Source organism: Helianthus annuus, chromosome 13 (genome assembly GCF_002127325.2).
Source record: "Helianthus annuus cultivar XRQ/B chromosome 13, HanXRQr2.0-SUNRISE, whole genome shotgun sequence".
NCBI classification, from domain to species: domain Eukaryota; kingdom Viridiplantae; phylum Streptophyta; class Magnoliopsida; order Asterales; family Asteraceae; genus Helianthus; species Helianthus annuus.
Window position 1 is genome coordinate 8,790,514 of NC_035445.2, and position 22,034 is coordinate 8,812,547.

At 40.4% G+C, this 22,034-nt stretch overlaps 1 protein-coding gene across 1 annotated transcript; it reads right to left on the reverse strand.

Annotated features, from left to right (window-relative positions):
* Positions 1-407: 407 nt before the first annotated feature.
* Positions 408-1,864, reverse strand: LOC110897626. Its single transcript, XM_022144386.2, has 2 exons — positions 1,445-1,864; positions 408-1,188 (listed from the first exon to the last, which is right to left on the reverse strand). The coding sequence occupies exons 1-2, from the start codon at positions 1,616-1,618 to the stop codon at positions 586-588; spliced, it is 777 nt and encodes a 258-aa protein (XP_022000078.1). The 5' UTR covers positions 1,619-1,864; the 3' UTR covers positions 408-585.
* Between the last annotated feature and the right edge of the window lie 20,170 nt (positions 1,865-22,034).

A 22,034-nucleotide genomic window follows, 5' to 3' on the forward strand; every position in this document is an offset into this window, starting at 1 on the left:
AAGTTGGTATATATTAACTTCCTTGTGTACGAAACCTTATCAACTTGTGGGGCTTAACTTAATGGCTAAGAATTTTGAAAGCTCTATGTTGAATAGGATTTTTCTAACATTACTGAATTTCGATCTTGAAATCTTCGAGGATATTTCTTGCTTGAATAAACGTGGTCGCCATTCTGGGGAGGAATACGCTTTGTGGTGCAGGGTGAAGCGACCTCATAATTTTTTTAATTTGTTATTTTTAAACTACCATTCCAATGTGGACGCCCTTAAAATTTTATAACTACCATTGCAATGCGAATGGGAGTTTTCGGTATACCTTAGTTATTAGATAGTTTTTGGTATACCTCATTAGATAGATACATCTGGATTCAGTGAAAGGCTACAATTATATGATTACATATAGGCAATGTAATAAATTATATGTTTATTTTACTATATGTATCTACATAATAACTGCAATGTTCAAATATTGTTACATAGGTTATGATGATAATAACAATCTTAAAAACAACATATACACAGGGATGACATAACTACAACAAAGAGAGATTTGATCTTCCAAAATACCCTATCTCTTCCATTTCTTTATTGTCTTTCATTGTGTTCAAAAGACTCAACCACAGAAGTTAATTCCTGCTCATTATTCTTCAAAAGGATACCACCATTACCATTACCATTACCATTACCATCCATGTTATGTTTATACTGAATCATGGGGTCTTTATTGATATCCAGCAAATACAAAACTATCACTGTAGCTACTGAACCAACCAACATAGGAATCGGGCCAAAAATCCATAGAAGCAAAATGGCTGCAACATAAAGTGCTCGCAATCCGACTATCCAGAAGTTGTTTCCTCTTAACACCGCCTTCTGGATGCAACCCACCGGAACATCGCCAGTGGGCATGCTTATGAGGAAACACCCATGCACAAAGTGTCTTGTAGTTTGTACAAAACAAGCAAAGGCCAGTAAAAAGAAAGATAAAATAGCTATGTATTTGATGGTGCTGATGGATTCACTTGAGTTCCCTAAGATAAATCTGCTTGTAAGAAAGTTATCAGATGAGTTTCCAAGTAATGCTCCTATAAAAGAGCATAGCACTAGAGAAATTGAGCTCATCGTAGTTGAGGCCGATAAATGGCCGCTAAGAACTGACTGTGCAACTCCTCTATCTTTAACATCCATCTGCGAGCATTAGTTCAAATCGATCAATTATCAAATGGATTACAAACAAACGTACCCAAAATCTCGCTCATAAAAGAGCTATTTGTAAGGTCTACAGTGGGTGAGATGAGGGTAAACCTCTCTTTTATCCTAGGGATAGAGAGGCTGCTCCACTGAGTCCGTGACTCCCAACGTTTATTTTAGACTTACTGAATATAGTAACCTAGATAACACAGAGAAATAACGAGAATATGAATAAAAGTGGTTTGAGTTTTACCAATAGCATTTTCTCAACCCAGGCCTTCTTGTTGTGGTTCTCGTAGCCGATTGCAGTGAGATTAGGTTGTTTGCGGTACCTGTAGAGCAAAAAGAGATGATAGATGCACAAGATCAAGAACCCTAATGGCACCAGGATCATATCCAGGTATTCTTCCTTCCATTCCCAAGCCATGTTCTTTGTTTTTGAAATTCTCAACAATGTTTCTTTCTTGGTGGGATTCGTAAGGAGGTTAACGAATCATGATTATGGCCTATAAACGGGTCTGATGTGTGAAACGTGGGTCTGATTGATTATTCAACGAGGTTTGATGGAAAATTTGCATGGTGTAGATGGCTGTCATGCACGTGAAGTCATTTTCACAAGTTGCACAAGTTTTTCAGCCTCATTAGACTGCAGCTGGTTCTTTCCAAACATCATTAAATAGGTTTTCTTGTGGACACCAATATAGGGCATCTATATAACCTTTAAATGCATCAATGATAATATTTACCCCCTAGAGTTTATGCTTAGATGATATATATTTTGTGATGCAGTCACAAAGGAAGGCAATGATCACTTAAAACTAAAAGTTGAAATTTTTAGTCGTACAAATAACTAGAGCTTACCACCTAATCAGATTCTTATCTTTTGTATGCTTTACATAAATATATGCTTAATTTATTTGTGGGGTTTTGAAGCTTGAATCCACCCCTTTGTATTCGCAATCCATTAAGTCGTTTTCATCGTCCCAATCCTGGAGTTATGTTACAACCATCAAGATAAACTGTTATAAGATCACTACAAATCCAGGGCGGCCCGGAGGGGGTGCGGGGTGGGCGACGTGTTTTCTTTCTACAAAACCAGGGGCGGCCCGTTTTTTTCTGAATTTACCCATACAACGTGTTTTCTTTCTACGTTATGTTGTTTAATGCGCGTGTGAGGTGCTTTTTATCTACATTTCCACGTAAAAAAACAGCCTGCCGCAACGTGCGGGTGATTCCACAAATTTTTAATTCATTTTCATATATTTAAAACTTTTTTGTATATTCCGTTTAAAAATTTATATTTTAGGGGCCCGTATTTTATCTTCACACAGGGTCAGAAATTTTCGAAAATTTTCGAAGACGGCCCTGGGAAGTAGGTTGCTTTGCCACATACACACACGTGTCTTAACACTTGTACACTCACATAAGAGCCACTTGCAATACCATTACAACCGTAGATCCAAATGGATGGCTTGGATTTAGAAATCCACTCTTGGTGTATTAATAGATTTAGATCGAGTTATTAATTAAAATTCAACAAAACTTTCTTTTGTGACTTTTTACATGATGAACTGATGGTTAGCAACTTGGATGTTTTTATAAAGGATCACCATTCACCAACACCAAACTTATTTTGTGCAATTCTTCTTTTCTTTTTGCAAGAACAGTTCAATGCTTATGTCAGAGCCATAAAAAAAAATCACAACCAGCGATATTCATAAATTTTACTCATAAAAAAGAGACACCGGCCATGCTTTAAACTGTTTGAGACTATTGTTCTCTAATCATCCCCGCTATATATACATACCCTTGAATAAGTGTGACTAATGAGATATTTTTTGTAATGGTATCGCTTCTCCGTCATCAGTAACGCTTTGCTTTATCATGGTGTGTTTAGGAAACAAAAAGCCAAAAAAAATATACTAACAAAGGTCTAATATTATATCTACTAAAAAAGGGATACAGGGTATTGTTTTTGAGTGTGAATGGTAAAATTATTGAATAATTTAGGTTCAAGGATTTCAACAGAATCATCGAAGGTATCAGTTTAATTTCTATAGCAGCATAAAAATTAAAATATTACTTATATACAAACAAACACTATTTATTGGGAATATGAACAAATTAAACAAATTCATTGAAACATGTACTAGGAACAAGAATTATGCTTTACCACACAAAGTTATACATACGAACTAAACAAATTCATTGAAAATAACAACTTGTGAGAGTTTGGGAAGAGAAAATCACAAGAATTAAACACGAAAAAATACTATGAAAAAATATTTACCTGATTTCGTGTATGACGATGAAAATCTGAACAAGTGAATGGCGATTAGGGTTCCAAAAGGTGTAGGATGCTATAACAACCCTCCTATAACCCTTAACGTAACCCTAAACGTCCCTAAATACACCCCGTATGCGATAACGAGCCTGAAATACCTTTATACTTATAAAAATCAAGAAAAACCAAGTTTGGGAGTCGCTCGCAGGCCGCGACTCAGACACCAAAATCTGTCGCGGGGCGCAACAACCTTTTCTTGCTCGACACTGCATGGTGCCACGTGGCATGTGACTCACCGAAGCTAGGCCAATGACTGGCCAAGGCTATATTTGACACATCGTTCCTCGCGGGCCGCGAAAGCTTTCCTTATCTTCTTCCCGGGGCGCGAGCCGCCTTAAATATGGCCTATATATAGAGGTCGACGAGTTCATTTCAACTCGTTCATAATCTAAAATTCTCTCTCAATATTCTATAGGCTATTATAATACCCGGGCATAATACCCATTATAAAGTGAAGCTCTGCCTCGTTGTAAGTATTAGAACCGTGCTATTACCCTACACGATCGATTTAGGGCTCCGTAACGCATGTCAAGGCTCTGCCTGACTCAGGCGTTGGAGTTCTGTCTCGTGTTACACTCGATTGATCTAGGGCTTCGTAATGCATGTCAAGGCTCTGCCTGACTCAGTCATTGGAGTTCTGTCTCGAGTTGTACGGTTAATGTGATTTGGGTTATTTTACTAACACGTGTGTATTGTTTAATTTTAATAGATAATAACCAGGAGATTCCCAGGAGCTTTAGTTTTACCTAAGTAAACAATGTGAGTACATTTTCTTTTTCTCACTCTATGTGAGTACATCTTGTAACAACTCGCAAAATCATGTCCAATACAGTGGTGACACGTGTCATAAACCCTGATCATGTTAAAAGATAACTTGAGGGACTAAAACTGTCAAACAGTGTAAAGATGTAAATAGAAGGACCAAAAGCGTCAACATGCCAAACTTGTGCCTCTGAATGACCTCATATAATGTTCGTATTCGTAATTGAATATTGTGGCAAACACAAGAAGCCGTTTGTGCTTAAAAATCAAAAGTTACGAAACACAGGGGTTAAAAGTGTCAACATGTTAATTCTTACCTCTGAGTGACCTTTTAATGTTCCTGAAGCTATGTAACGTATTAATATACCCTCATGAATATCTGATAAAGATTTCATAATGTTACGGTTAAATCTTATGAGGTAATTTGAAATTTCCAAGAAGAGGGGTTAAAAGTGTAAATGTCACAATTCTTCTCTCGGGAGCCTTTACAACAATTCAAAAACTTATGCATGCAAGGTTTCACTCCCAAGAAGACTTCAGACCAGTTTTTATGGGCCCCTTATGCTGAAAATGTCAGATTATCGAACAATGGAAGTGCAGGGACTGATCTTGCAACAAAACAAAACAACTTAGAAATGTGTTGTCTCGCGTGGCGCGGCAGGACCTGCCTGGTCTGGCGCGTGGCACGACGGAGATGGTTTTTCAGCAGACTGGCAGCTACCCAGCATGCATGACCTGAAATCTGTTTGGGATTCTCTGCAAAACTGATGCGAATACAGCTGCATGTTGATGGTTTTTAAAAATCATTTTGGACACTTGTGAACATCATAAAACATCTGGAAACTTGGAATCATCCTACCACATCAAATCCCTTTATATAAAGGCTCCTTCTCATTGTTGATCTTGCCATTTCAAAAATTAGAACTTCAAACTCTCTAAACTTATTTTCTGGAGCATCCTGGTTCACAAGGAAGGTCTCATAGTTCAAACTTTCGTGCTAAGGACCATTGTAAGTGTTCTTAGCTTCTGTAGTTAAGCTTTTGTTAGTTTAAAGACCGAAAGTCAAAGTTAGCGTAATTCTGCTTTGACTTTGTGATTAATCATAAACGGTCCAGCCATTATTCGAATTGAATATGGCTATATGTTGGTAATTATGTAGGTGTTAAACCCTTAAAAGGGCACCTCCTAATTATCACATTTACTTGGTCAATTGTCGGGTCAAACTACTTAATAGAAAAGTCAAACGAGTCAGTTTTTGCAAAATAAATCATAACTGATAATGTAGAAGTTATAAATTACATTTTATCACTTAAACAACTTGGTAAATAATATAAGAACATGTTTAGGCATGTTCAACCCGACAATTCTGAGTTTAGGCTCGGTACGCAACCGAAAGTCGCAAAAGTAGACTTTTGCTTTGATTTTCAGTTCTTACCCGATTTAGCTTAGTTTAGCTATGCCTTAGAATTCCTTTGTGACCATATTATATGTTAGTATAACTCTCTGAAGTTATACTACCTAGTCCCTTAGAAATCAGAGATTTCATGCATGTTCCGTTATTTGCTTAAAATTGACCATTATGCCCTTTTGTCATTAAAACGAGATTTTTTGAAAGTGTGAAAGGACAAAAAGTTTTATTACTGATATATAAGTATGTCCTAAAAATTTGACCTTAGTTTATGGTCTAAAATAAAAGTTATGCAAGATATCGTAAAATGAAAGCTTTTTGTTAATTAAATTGCGTTTTTGCCGTAAATCATATTTAAACCCAATTTTTGGTATCAAACTTGCTACCCACTATTGTGATATAATATTTAGGGATTTTTGGAAATTTTTTTCAAATTTTATACTGACCATAACATAGAGTTCTTGCATGGACTCGGTAATTGACGATAATGCCCTTTTCGCTAATAAAATGAGTTGTACACATCATTTACATGTCTAACCTTTTTCTACTGATTTTATATGTTGAATAAAATATTTTAAGAAGTTGAGACTGATCAAAATCTCAGACTTCCTTAAACATATCAAATATCGTCAAATATCGACTTTTATGCGAATTAGGCGCATAGTATGGCTTAAAACCATATTTAGCACCTAAGACTTGTTACCTACTGATTTTAAAAATAAATTTTTATACTTTAACAGTAAGTATAAGTCTTGAACTCAGATTTCCGAATTTAACCTTAAAAGCATATGTGAAATGACCAAAATGCCCCTACGGTGCATAGTTTGGCCATAAACGATTAAACAGACATATGTATGATATCTTGCTGATATAACAACATAAAATAAATATTTTTACAGAATGTTTTGGGCTAGAACCTCCGTTTACATTTAAACCTCTTTTATAAACCTTAAAATGACCAAAACACCCTTTCGGGACTTAAATTGGTCTTAAATACATTTGGGGCATAATTGTTGATATCCTACTGATATCACAACATATTTTAAGCATAATGACTATTGGAACTTGTATGTGACTCATCCGGTTACCCGTTATGCATATACGTGTTCGGTACGGTTTATGTAACTAGTTTGCATGAATTAGCCGAAACGGGTCAACCCTTATCATTTTTACTTCAAAATCCAGAATATGTTTAGTTTACCCATTATATACAAGTCTTCAAACTTGTCGGGTCTAAATCACATTCCAATCCGGTCACCGCTTAATCTTGCGTTTTGTGCCGTAAACTTTCCTTTAAAACTAACCGGTCAAAGTTACAACTCAAATAAGACCCGTTAGAAATCTAATATGTTACTAAAACCTTCGTTCCAGATTAGGAGTCCAGTAAAAGCTCCCTGTACATGCTGATTAGAAAATACGACTGAGAATAAATTTCATTTAGCTCAGGTAAATACTTTTAACTTATTTTCTCTTATACGGGCTTGGGATACGGTAAATTATTACCGCTTGGTCAGGTATTGAATATTTAATCGATTAGTGGTTAAATCATTGAGGTAACCCGTTTTAATCTGTTTTGTTTGATACAAAGCATTTGAGGGTTAATATGACCGTGTCCTGGATATCCTTGGCTCATTCATTTGAAATGGCCACGACTTAAGCACGGGGTGTAGGCATACACCTGACAGTTGCGTATGTAAAACGGTATCTCACTCGTGAGGAAACTTCTTGTGGGCTTATACTAGTGGTGTGTCTATTAATCTTGTACCGGCTCTTCTATTTCGGTCCTGAACGTACGACAAACATATAAATCTGTATATATAATTATTTTAAATAATTGTCCCAAGTTATAAAAGAATATTTGTGCCTTGTGCATTTAAACCAATTTTCTTAAATGTTTTCAAGAGTTAGAGGCAGAGGTGGAAGAGGAAAGGCCCCAGTTTTGACCAGAAATGACCATGAAGCCGGGCCATCCCACCGGCGAACACCATCAGCAACAGTTACCTCTAGTCCTCACGAGGATTGGAGAACTTACTTGGAGCCCGCGAGACGCTCAGTATCACTTAGTTCTTCCCCGTCCTACCATCATTCGTTCGGGCCACATCAAGACAAGGAGCCTAATGATTCGCATCATTCTTTTATCCCGCTGCAGCGTTCGGGTTCTCACAGTTCTTTCCAGAACCCAACTCCCTATTTCCAAAGCTGGTTCAACCCGATGAACAAGGTACAAGAACCAGAGGGTCCAAACCCTTTGGGGCCGGCTAATCACTTTCCTGAAATCCAAAACATGGATGTGGACGAAGATCCAGATCCAGAAATGCCACCGTCTGGGACGCCGACGCATCCCATTGAAATTTCTAGCGGATCATCCTTTCATGATTCGCCTTACAGGGGCCCTGACATTTTTGCTGAAAGATGGGCTACATACAAGTGGGAGTATACTCCCCCTCACCGCAACTCACACCACCACACAAACAGGTCCCTTCTGAGGACCCGCATTTTCAGGCGGTCAAGCTACCGCCACCGCCAGCACTAGAGCAGCAATTGCCTCCATAACCACCGAGGCGAAGAAGAGGTGCACGGATGTCCGTGCGTGGGGGTTTCCATTTCAGCACCCCCAACACTCCAGCAACAGCAACTACCCTTCGCTATATAAAGACTCGCAAATGGGTGGGCCTTCAAACCCAGTCTCTAAAGTCAACTTTGCACCAGTCGCACCAGCACCACACATGGGTTATGAAAACCCAATTCCTTTATACCCCAGTGCAGCGGCGTATAACCCGTTTGAGCAGCAAGCTTATTCGGGTTACAATTACAACAATGCCCCTGATGTTGACCCATACCTCAAGGCAGTGAATTACAATGCTCTCTACCCTAGACCCTTTCCAGCTACGTACCCAATTGGGTACCTAGCATATGGGTATTAATACCCACCACCTCCTCAACCTCAGCCGTAGTAGCAGCTGCAGCCGCCACAGATCCAGCCACCGCAACAGCAAGAAATCCTCCAGTGATTGCACGAGGTGGAACAAAGGGTAGACGAGGAACGTAGGAGCCGCCGTGGTCTACTAAAGGGTTTTGTTAGGATCTGAGTTTGGTTTTGATTGTGTTTTACGTTTGAATAAAGATGAAGCTGAAAGAGTTGTGCAGCGGAATTAAGATGGAAGCAAACTTTTCACAATCAAACAGGAGAAATGCTTTTAACATACAAGTTTAACATTGAACCGAATGATTAAATTTAATTTCACCAACGATTACAATATGCAAGTATGCAACAAACTCCCCCTCAGCCTGAGCTCATAGTATTTGTTCGTGCAGGAAGAAGATGGTGAAAAAGCTAAATAGAACAGTACAGAGCACTGTTCTATTTATAGACACGAACAAACCACTGAAGCATCTAAGCTGACGTCACCATGAAAGTGACATCTAACCTCCTAACAAACTCTAACATCTGACCTATACAAACACTGCTATGATAACTACTGATATTACAATACATTACATAAAGTAAACAAAACAACTGCTGCATCCTTCCACTGCTGTGAACCCAGCAGTACTTGTCATGATCAGCATTGCTTGACTCAAGGTAGTAGATTGGGCAGCAGGGCTTTAGTTCTTCATCAGTCTTTGACTTGATCAGCAGTTGTAGGTCAGCAGTTTATATGATCTGTAGATAGGAGGTCAGCAGATGTTGAAACCACTTTCAAGGGGAGAGACTTGTATGCATAACATTTGCTTATTCTGGATCCACTGCTCTGATCCAGTTTTGGCTTTAACTATCTGTTCCTTTGGCAGGGTTCAATCCCAACAATCTCCCCCTGGAACAGATAATGCCAAAACTCTCCATTATTGGTAGATCTTTATTGCCTCATCAGCAGTTCCCTTATTTGCCCTTTGAGTTGTAATTCAAAGGTTAAGGCATCTGTGTCATCATCATCCCTGCTAAGTGGAAGATCAAGGAGATCCTGCAAATCTTCAAGACTCAGGCCAAGAGCTTCTTCCCTTGATATTTTCTTCACTTCTCCACTAGACTTGATCAATGTCAGTACGTGGGTCTGTTTGTCAGTTTTCCACTTTAGTACTTTTGAGCCTGGTGGGTTTCTTGGGAGATTTTTATTGGATGAGGAGTTTGGTGATGCAGGCCTATTCATGACTGTCTGAGCAGTACTTGCAGATTGTTCCAAACCAAGTTTTTCTTTAATCATTATCTTAATGCCTTCTTTCACAAGTGCATCACCAGCCATTAGATCTTGGATTGTTTCAGCACCCAACTGGTTTTGATTCCTTCTTTTGTAGATGGCAGCACCAGCTGGAGCATTGTTTCTTTTGACTTGCAGCTTTGGTGGTCTTGTTGAGACTTCTGCTTTGGAGTAGTCAGGTTTCTGTGGAACTTTTGGATCTTTCTTTCTAAGTTTCTCCAACCTTTTGTAGGTGGCCCTGACCCTGTCTTCTCTCCACTTTGATACTGAATTCTTTGAACCATAATCAGCTGCTACCAGCTCCTCTTTCATTCTCTTCAACTCTAAAGCTTTGTCAGATTCAAACTATTTGAATTTTTCAGGAGGAGTCTGCTTGACCTTATTTTTGATCAAATCTTGAATCCTGGCTGCCTCACTTTCAAGATCAGGAATGGTCCAGTTTTTGTACATGTATTTCCCCCCCCCCCCCCCCCGTATTTCTTGGTTGCCATGATGCTTTCAATGTAGTCTTTTCTTAGAGTTTCATCTGCTCTCTCTGAGATTTGTTGACATACATTTTTTTGCAAATTGCTCCAAGGATCTGACTTGTGTGAGCAAGAATTGGTAATTCTGCTGAATTTCTCTATCAGATTTTCCTTGAGCATTTCTTTTTGAGATATCATCTGCTTGTTTAGCTTTGACTTTCAAATATTCTTCAATATTGTTTGGCCTTGGATATCCTTCAACTGATGGTAAACTCCTTTTAGCAGGATCATCCTCATAATAAAAAGACTTGATTTCTTCTCTGACTGTTATAAGTTCAAGAGGAAATTGAACACCTGCAGGAGGTAAGGGCTTGTGAATTTGAGTTGATGAGAGAGGAACAAGCTTAGGTATTGTAACAAGTGACTGAGATTTTGAAGATGTTGGTGGTGGTGATGGAGAATCATCATCTGGAATGATAATTCTTCTCCTTCTTATTGTAGGAGAGGCAGATGATGTTTTCAGTGGATCAGTGGTGGCGATTTGAATGGCAGTGGTTTGTGATTGACTAACAGTTGTTGAAACAACTGTTGTTTCAACCACTGTTGTCATTACAACAGATGTTGTAACATCTGATGTTGTCTGCTTTTTGGCAGGAGGAAATGGCGGTGATGTTTTCTTTGGTGGTGATGGTGGTGGTGGTAAGGCAGTGGTAGTGGTGTGTGTTGAAGTGGTGTGTGTTGAAGTGATAACAGATGTTGAAACAACTGAAGTACCAGCAGATGTTGATACAGCAGGAGTTACAACAGCTGTTTGGGTGGAGGTTTGATGTTGGGGGCTTTTGGACGGTGGTTTTGGAGTATGCTTTGTGAGTCTGGATGGTGTGGACTTGGGTTCCCTTACTTTTCTAGTAGGATTTCTTTTTGGCACAGGATTTTGAACATCCTTTAGCCCAGAACAACCCTGCGCATACAACTCCATGTAAGCTCTTTTCTCCTCATTCCACCTTGACATATACTTTGCCACTCTGTCCCTTTTTACACTTACTACAGCTTCATCAAGTGCATTTTGAGTAACATCAACCTTTTTGCTTCCATTTGGAAAGGGAATTTTTCTGGTCATAGAATCTGTGACAACTCGAGTTTCCGAGATTCCACTTTCGCATTTATTGCACGTTCACTGTTTGTTTAGTTGCCTACTTACACAATTTGTTTGCGTTGTAACTGTATACGTTGTGATTTGATAAAGTGTATTGTGATTGTTGCATGGTTATGTGTTATTTTACGAATGATTGACAAATACATGAACTTGGTGATGAAACTGTAAATTATATGTGGTGTGGGTGTTTTGTGTAGAGGATGATACTTAGGGGTGTTTAGTGGTAATAATGAAAATAAAACAAAACCCCTTAACCCTAATCATTCTCACCAATTTCAATCATACGTCACTTCAAATCATTCTCTCTACAATCATTTCTCTCATCATTCTTGGCTACACAAGTTCTCTTGCATTAATCTTGATCTTCCAATCCATCTAGAATCAATCCAAGGTAAATGTTTAATGATTGTTTGTTGTTAATCATTGATTATTTGATTCTTGCAAACCCTAGTTCTCCAAATAATGGTTCTGTGTTTATTGATCAATTCTGATTATTGTGAAATGGTTTATGATTAGTTGTGTAATCACTTGCCTGACACTAAGATGCCTGATATGATAGAGATGTTTGATTGTTGATTAGATTGCTGCATTGAGAATGTATGAAAATTAGGGTTTGTGATCGTAAACGTAACTGTACCATTGAAATTCTGTAAAATGGTTTTGGAATTCACGCATGTTGAAAACTCGGAGTTAAGTGTCAGGGTTTTGTGAAATCACAAGTCTGAGTTTTATTTGATGCACATAGTCCGAGTTTTAATAATTGCTCGTGAGGTCCGAATTTTGATTAAATGTTACATTGTCCGAATTTGAAAGGATGTTTGATTTGAGTTTTGATTAAATGCTATATGGTCCGAATTTTAGTTGAACACTTGGTCCGAATTTTCATTAATATTGCCTTGTCCGAGTTTTGTGGAAGAGTGCTTGGTCCGAGTTTTATTATAAGGGATCATGGTCCGAATTTTATTAAGAACAACATATAGTCCGACTTTTGATTATGAGCATATGGTCCGAATTTTAGGAGGTGGAATCCTTGGGTCCGAATTATATAAGTGGATTATGGTCCGAGTTTTTGATTAACATGTGATCCGAGTTTTAGATTGAATCAAGGGTCCGAGTTTATGTTGAATGCTTGGTCCGAATTTTGTGATAAATGTATGATCCGAGTTTTGTAAACAAAACACATGGTCTGAGTTTTCAAACGTTAAAGGGGTCCGAGATTGTTGTTTGGTTCATAAGTGTTACTATATGCCACTGTATGTTACTCTGTATGATACTGTGTATTACTGTATGTTACAGTATGTATGTGCAATCTATGTTATGTCCACCTGTAAACAATTATCACACGGAACACAGTTGTTTGGACATCAAGGAATTGTAAACCCTAATTGAACGTAAACACTTACATCGAGTTTGTGTGCAATGTACCCTAGGTCGTGTGTAACGGACCTAACCATTAATTAACACTAGAAGCAATAACAAACCGAGCAAACCAAGGTGAGTTCACACTCTTACCAAGGCATGGGATTCCCGGGGTAGGGAATGGGATTGGATGATTGTCTGTATTTACGTTGTTGATGGGAATTATGAAATACTGACCTCGGTTGGGAAAGGTCACATATAGATACTGCTAGACTAGTGATACATGGGGAAGCCCCCACTACTCTTCGCACACATGCCTGTAATGGCTGCGATACTGATACTGATCTTCGCACACATGCCTGGAATGGCCGCGATACTGATACTAAACTTCGCACACATGCCTGGAGGGCCGCGATACAAATAAAACTATTCTACAATACATTGGAAACCCCTACTAATCTTCGCAAACATGCCTGGAGGGCCGCGATGTAATTATATACGATACATGGATTTCTAAACAAACAAACGTTTTTATGAAATGAACACTGTTACTAAACAATCCACTGTGAACTCGCTCAACTAGTTGTTGACCCTCTGTTACATGCCTTGCAGGTCGTTAGGTATACATGGAGCTTGCACTGGGAGGCGTGGTCATTGTGGACAAAGATCGTGAATGCTTTGATTTAACATTTTGACCTTTCATACTTTACTTATGTTTGGCTTTTACTCATATGCTTCCGCTAAACGTTGAATTTATACTTATGTTTTGAACACCTTTCATATGGATTGGTTTGGTCAAATTACATTTACTTTTACTATTTACGTTGTTCTGTATGATTGGTGGTTTGATCCTGGTCAGTCACGCTCCCAAGCGGTGATACTCCGCGGGTGGATTTTGGGGGTGTGACAGATTGGTATCAGAGCCATTGGTTATAGAGAACTTGGTTTTAATATGGGGAAAACGTTTTCATTAAAACCAGACTATAACCAGTACAGTGCTCAACGATCCACAACGACGCTTCGCTGCACGTGCAAGGCTCAACATCATAGGTACTACTATTCATGTTACTTTACCTACTTGCTAGAATTACATAGAACTTCGCTCGTGGTATGCTTAGATTACACTGCCTATTATTTGTTATTACTTGAGAACACTTGTATGCTTACTCTCTTCTTTCATCGCACTATTTGCGAACACTCTCTCACGTATGTTACCTTTGCTATGAAGATCATGGCTGGACGCATTAACTTGACACAAGCCCAGTTGACGGCTCTCATTAACGAACAAGTTGCTGCGGCACTTGCAGCCGCACAAGCAGGAGGTATACCCTGCAGTCATAACTCACACTAGGATCTTTAGATCCTATGCTCCTAAACCAACTCTTGTGTTTAACCTTGTCCTGTTCTTATATACACAACAGGTCAGCACGCTCAGCCACCTGTTTGCACTTTCAAGAATTTCATGGACTGTCGTCCAAGCACGTTCAGTGGCACGGAGGGAGTAGTGGGACTCCTCCATTGGTTTGAAAAGCTCGAGTCTGTGTTTGAAATGTGTGAATGCCCTGAGGCTCGCAGGGTGAAGTACGCCACTGGCACACTGGAAGGAATCACGCTGATTTGGTGGAATGCGCACGTCCAACTTTTAGGATTGGCAGCTGCTAACACCACTCCTTGGAATGATTTCAAGGAGCTGATTAAACGAGAATACTGCACACGCGACGACATCCACAAGTTAGAAGTGGAGTTCTTTCATTTGAAGATGACTGGGTCGGAAATTGAGGCATATACTAAAAGGTCAAACGAGCTGGCCGTTCTGTGTCCAACTATGGTGGACCCTCCTATCAGACGCATTGAGTTGTATCTCAAGGGGTTGGCACCAGAAATTCAAAGCCACGTGACATCGGCCAACCTTGCTAACATCCAGGATATCCAGCGTCTTGCTCATCGCCTCACAGATCAGGCAGTGGAACAGAACAGACTGCCTAAACGTATCAGTGCTACCGATGCTGCTACTTCCGCTACTCCTAGTGATAACAAGCGGAAATGGGATGGGGATTCCAGCAAAGGTTCAGCTTCAGCTCAGTCTCAGGTTTAGCAGCGCAAGACTGATAACTACAAGAGCCCTGGTCAGCAATCTTCGGGCAATCAAAGACAGGGTGGATATCTGGGAAATCTCCCAAGGTGCAATACTTGCAACAAGCATCACAACGGCCAGTGCAACAAGGGTCGTTGTCAGCGGTGCCTCAAGATGGGTCATGAGGCTAAAGATTGTAGGAGCTCACGACCAGCAAACCAGAATCAGTAGCAACAACCACCTGCTCCACGAAACCAGCAGCAGCAACAGCAGCGGGGCAACAGAGGATGCTATCAATGTGGTGCTGAAGGCCACTTCAAACGTGACTGCCCCCAGTTAAACCAGAACTAGAACAACAATAATAACAACAATCAAGGCAATGGCAACAACAACAACGGGGGAAACAATAATGGAAATGATGCTAGGGGTCGTGTGTTCGTGCTGGGGCAGGGTGATGCAAGGAATTATCCTAACGTGGTTATGGGTAAGTTTCTTCTCGACGACTTTTACGTTTCTGTATTGTTTGATTTGGGTGCGGATACCAGTTTTGTGTCTCAAAAAGTTAGTCAAATGTTAAAATGTACACCAACACCCTTAAACACCAAACATGTCGTAGAGATAGCCAATCGTAAAAGTTTAGAGGCCACACACGTAGTCAAGGGTTGTAACATTGTCTTAGCGGGTCAGACCTTCTCCATGGACCTCATTCCTATAGTTTTGGGTAGTTTCGACATCGTTATTGGGATGGACTGGTTATCCCAGCAGCAAGCAGAGATCCTATGCAAGGAGAAGATAGTTCGTATTCCCCGTTCTGGCAAAGAACCTCTCGAAGTTCAAGGCGACAAGGGTGGTGCTGTGGTTGGCATCATCTCCTTCCTGAAGGCCCAAAAGTGTTTACGAAAGGGGCACACTGCCATTTTGGCACTAGTTACTGATGCATCAACGAAAGAGAAAAGAATAGAGGATATCCCAGTTGTACGCGATTTTCCTCAAGTGTTTCCTGAAGATTTGCCTGGGCTACCGCCTCATCGCCAGGTCGAATTCCAGATTGAACTAGCTCCTGGAGCAGCACCTATAGCTCGCGCACCATATCGATTAGCTCCAACCGAACTGGAAGAACTGTCTAAGCAACTGCAAGAACTCTTGGATAAGGGTTTTATCCGTCCTAGCTCTTCGCCTTGGGGAGCTCCAGTGCTATTTGTGAAGAAGAAAGACGGTACCTTTAGAATGTGCATCGATTACCGTGAACTGAACAAGGTGACAGTAAAGAACCGCTATCCTCTTCCACGTATTGACGACTTGTTCGATCAGCTGCAAGGGTCGAGCTACTACTCCAAGATTGACCTGAGGTCAGGTTACCATCAGCTGAGAGTCCGGGATGAGGACGTCTCTAAGACAGCATTCAGAACTCGCTACGGCCACTACGAGTTTCTAGTCATGCCATTCGGGCTAACGAACGCGCCTGCAGTTTTCATGGATCTTATGAACAGGGTGTGCAAGCCCTATTTAAACAAGTTTGTAATTGTTTTTATCGACGACATCCTGATCTACTCCAAGAGTCATGAGGAACACGAGCAGCATCTACGACTTATCTTGGAACTTCTTCGAAAGGAACAGCTATACGCTAAGTTTTCAAAATGCGACTTCTGGCTTCGTGAAGTTCACTTTCTAGGCCATGTGGTAAACAAGGATGGGATTCATGTTGATCCATCCAAGGTAGATTCGATCAGGAACTGGCCTGCACCGCATACACCAACGGAAATACGCCAATTCTTGGGTTTGGCGGGTTATTACAGACGGTTCATCAAAGACTTCTCAAAGATCGCGCAGCCGCTTACATTACTGACACAGAAAGGTGTTACCTATCGTTGGGGTATTACACAAGAAACAGCTTTTCAACACCTAAAGGATAGGCTCTGTAGCGCACCTATTCTCTCATTGCCAGAGGGCACAGACGATTTTGTGGTCTACTGCGATGCGTCGATTCAGGGTCTTGGTTGTGTATTGATGCAAAGGGATAAAGTCATTGCCTACACTTCGCGCCAACTTAAAGTTCATGAACGGAACTATACTACACACGATTTAGAACTTGGAGATGTTGATTTCGCGCTTAAGATATGGCGACACTACCTGTACGGTACCAAGTGCACTATCTACACCGATCACAGGAGTCACGAGCATATCTTCAAGCAGAAGGAATTGAACATGCGGAAACGTCGATGGGTTGAACTACTGAACGATTACGAATGCGCTATCAAATACCATCCAGGCAAAGCCAATATTGTGGCTGACGCTCTCAGTCGGAAAGACACTACGCCTAGACGCGTACGAGCATTACAACTTACTATACAGTTTAGTCTTCCTACACAGATACGGGATGCTCAGATAGAAGCATTGAAACCAGAAAACGTCAGGGCTGAAGCCCTGCGTAGCTCGAGGCAACGATTAGAACAAAGGGAAGATGGCGCCTACTACGTAACAAGACGTATTTGGGTTCCACATTATGGCAACTTACGCGAGCTGGTAATGGATGAAGCTCATAAGTCCCACTACTCGGTACATCCAGGTTCGGATAAAATGTACCACGATCTCAGAACTACATATTGGTGGCCTAGTATGAAGGCCCACATTGCAACCTACGTCGGCAAATGTTTGACTTGTGCGAGGGTCAAGACGGAATACAAGAAACCATCAGGCCTACTTCAGCAACCAAGGATACCACAATGGAAATGGGGGGAAATTTCCATGGATTTTGTTACTGGTCTGCCTAGATCCCAGCGTGGGAACGATACTATTTGGGTAATCGTGGATCGACTCACAAAGTCTGCTCACTTCTTGGCTATCAAGGAAACTGACAAGTTCTCTACATTAGCAGACGTATACTTGAAAGAAGTTGTTTCGAGGCACGAAGTGCCAATCTCTATTATCTCATATCGTGATGCACGATTCACTTCGGAACTATGGCAAGCAATGCACAAAGCTTTTGGCTCACGGCTAGACATGAGCATAGCATATCACCCTCAGACGGATAGGCAGTCTGAGCGCACTATTCAGACGCTAGAAGACATGCTTCGGGCTTGTGTTATCGACTTCGGCAACAGCTGAGAAAAACATCTTCCGTTAGTAGAGTTCTCGTACAATAACAATTACCACACCAGCATACAAGCCGCTCCATTCGAGGCATTGTACGGACGTAAATGCCGGTCACCTCTCTGTTGGGCAGAGGTGGGGGATAGTCAAATAACGGGTCCAGAAATGGTAGTTGATGCTACTGAATGGATTGCACAGATACGGCAACGCATGGCGGCAGCTCGTGACCGTCAGAAAAGCTACGCTGATAAACGCAGAAAACCGCTCGAGTTCCAAGTTGGGGATCGAGTGCTACTCAAAGTCTCACCCTGGAAGGGTGTAGTTCGTTTTGGTAAACGGGGCAAGCTTAATCCGCGGTATGTAGGACCGTTCGAAATCATTGAAAGAATAGGCAAGGTGGCCTACAAACTGAACCTACCAGCAGAAATCGGTGCAGTTCATAACGTTTTCCACGTGTCGAATCTGAAGAAGTGTCTGTCAGATGAGACCCTCATAGTTCCTTTGAAGGAACTCACTATCGACGAACAGTTGCATTTCGTCGAGGAACCTGTTGAAATCACGGACCGGGATGTTAAGGTCCTCAAGAACACCAGAATACCTCTTGTACGAGTTCGTTGGAACTCCCGTCGTGGCCCAGAGTTCACCTGGGAAAGAGAAGACCAAATGGAACTCAAATATCCCCAGTTATTTCAGAACAATGCAACTACTACTGAGGCCGAAGCTACTACAGAATTTCGGAACGAAATTCCAAATCAACGGGGGGATGATGTGACACCCCAGGAAAACCAGTAAACGATACAACTTAACTAGCTTCCTCAGTAACCGCATGCTAAATTTCGGGACGAAATTTCTTTCAAGTTGGGGATAATGTGACAACTCGAGTTTCCGAGATTCCACTTTCGCATTTATTGCATGTTCACTGTTTGTTTAGTTGCTTACTTACATAATTTGTTTGCGTTGTAACTGTATACGTTGTGATTTGATAAAGTGTATTGTGATTGTTGCATGGTTATGTGTTATTTTACGAATGATTGACAAATACATGAACTTGGTGATGAAACTGTAAATTATATGTGGTGTGGGTGTTTTGGGTAAATGATGATACTTAGGGGTGTTTAGTGGTAATAATGAAAATAAAACAATACCCCTTAACCCTAATCACTATAAATTATATGTGGTGTGGGTGTTTTGTGTAAAGGATGATACTTAGGGGTGTTTAGTGGTAATATTGAAAATAAAACAATACCCCTTAACCCTAATCATTCTCACCAATTTCAATCATACGTCACGTCACTTCAAATCATTCTCTCTACAATCATTTCTCTCATCATTCTTGGCTACACAAGTTCTCTTGCATCAATCTTGATCTTCCAATCCATCTAGAATCAATCCAAGGTAAATGTTTAATGATTGTTTGTTGTTAATCATTGATTATTTGATTCTTGCAAACCCTGGTTCTCCAAATAATGGTTTTGTGTTTATTGATCAATTCTGATTATTGTGAAATGGTTTATGATTAGTTGTGTTATCACTTGCCTGACACTAAGATGCCTGATATGATAGAGATGTTTGATTGTTGATTAGATTGCTGCATTGAGAATGTATGAAAATTAGGGTTTGTGATCGTAAACGTAACCATTCCATTGAAATTCTGTAAAATGGTTTTGGAATTCACGCATGTTGAAAACTCGGAGTTAAGTGTCAGGGTTTTGTGAAATCACAAGTCTGAGTTTTATTTGATGCACATAGTCCGAGTTTTAATAATTGCTCGTGAGGTCCGAATTTTGATTAAATGTTACATGGTCCGAATTTGTAAGGATGTTTGATCTAAGTTTTGATTAAATGCTATATGGTCCGAATTTTAGTTGAACACTTGGTCCGAATTTTCATTAATATTGCCTTGTCCGAGTTTTGTGGAAGAGTGCTTGGTCCGAGCTTTATTATAAGGGATCATGGTCCGAATTTTATTAAGAACAACATATAGTCCGACTTTTGATTATGAGCATATGGTCCGAATTTTAGGAGGTGGAATCCTTGGGTCCGAATTATATAAGTGGATTATGGTCCGAGTTTTTGATTAACATGTGATCCGAGTTTTAGATTAAATCAAGGGTCCGAGTTTATGTTGAATGCTTGGTCCGAATTTCGTGATAAATGTATGATCCGAGTTTTGTAAACAAAACACATGGTCTGAGTTTTCAAACGTTAAAGAGGTCCGAGATTGTTGTTTGGTTCATAAGTGTTACTGTATGCCACTGTATGTTACTCTGTATGTTACTGTATGATACTGTGTATTACTGTGTGTTACAATATGTATGTGCAATCTATATTGTGTCCACCTGTAAACAATTATCACACGGAACACAGTTGTTTGGACATCAAGGAATTGTAAACCCTAATTGAATGTAAACACTTACATCGAGTTTGTGTGCAATGTACCCTAGGTCGTGTGTAACGGACCTAACCATTAATTAACACTAGAAGCAATAACAAACCGAGCAAACCAAGGTGAGTTCACACTCTTACCAAGGCATGGTATTCCCGGGGTAGGGAATGGGATTGGATGATAGTCTGTATTTATGTTGTTGATGGGAATTATGAAATACTGACCTCGGTTGGGAAAGGTCACATCTAGATACTGCTAGACTAGTGATACATGGGGAAGCCCCCACTACTCTTCGCACACATGCCTCTAATGGCTGCGATACTGATACTGATCTTCGCACACATGCCTGGAACGGCTGCGATACTGATACTAAACTTCGCACACATGCCTGGAGGGCCGCGATACAAATAAAACTAGTCTACAATACATGGGAAACCCCCACTAATCTTCGCAAACATGCCTGGAGGGCCGCGATGTAATTATATACGATACATGGATTTCTAAACAAACAAACGTTTTTATGAAATGAACACTGTTACTAAACAATCCACTGTGAACTCACTCAACTAGTTGTTGACCCTCTATTACATGCCTTGAAGGTCGTTAGGTATACATGGAGCTTGCACTGGGAGGCGTGGTCGTTGTGGACAAAGATCGTGAATGCTTTGATTTAACATTTTGACCGTTCATACTTTACTTATGTTGGGGTTTTACTAATATGCTTCCGCTAAACGTTGAATTTATACTTATGTTTTGAACACCTTTCATATGGATTGGTTTGGTCAAATTACATTTACTTTTACTATTTACGTTGTTCTATATGATTGGTGGCTTCCTGGTCAGTCACGCTCCCAAGCGGTGATACTCCGCGGGTGGATTTTGGGGTGTGACAGAATCCTTTTCAGGTTCAACATACAATCCATCATCCATACCCTTCTTTTTCCACTCCTGAATTTTCTCCCCCTTTTTGGCATTATCTGGGGGCAGTTGATCAATAAACAGAACAGTTGGAGGAGTAGTGCCAGTGGTTTCCAATATATGGGCCTTGAGTGCCTTAATATCTGCTTGTGTGTTCTTGAACCTAGACTCCATGACGTTTCGCAGCTTTTGTACATGTATTTCATGTTGCTGATCCGCCATTTCTTTTTGTTGTTGGAGAAAAGGTTGAAAGAGGTTCCATAGCTCATTTGCAGCAGGTGCTTATGGTGGAGCAGGTGCTTGAGGTGGAACAACAGTGGATTGCACATTTTGTGCTGTCAACAACTGATGCAGCATTTCTTTGATTTCTGCAACAGAAGTATCTAGTTTTTCGACTCTGGCCGTCAATTCCTGGTACTTTAAACCATCACCCAATTTAATGGGATCGTCTGATTTCCCACTAGCAGTGGTTTTATCAGTGGTTGAGGTAGGGAGTGTACTCCAAACATTAACCATTGATGCCCCTTTTTCTTGGTACTGGGGTCTTCTTCCTTCAACACTTGACAACCTTTTGATGTTGCCAGTAGTCAGAATGAATCCACTGGTGGATGTCAGCGGTGCTATGGAAGGAATTGCCTCCAAGGAAGTCTTATTCATGTAACCACTATCCAAGTGTAAACCAGTGG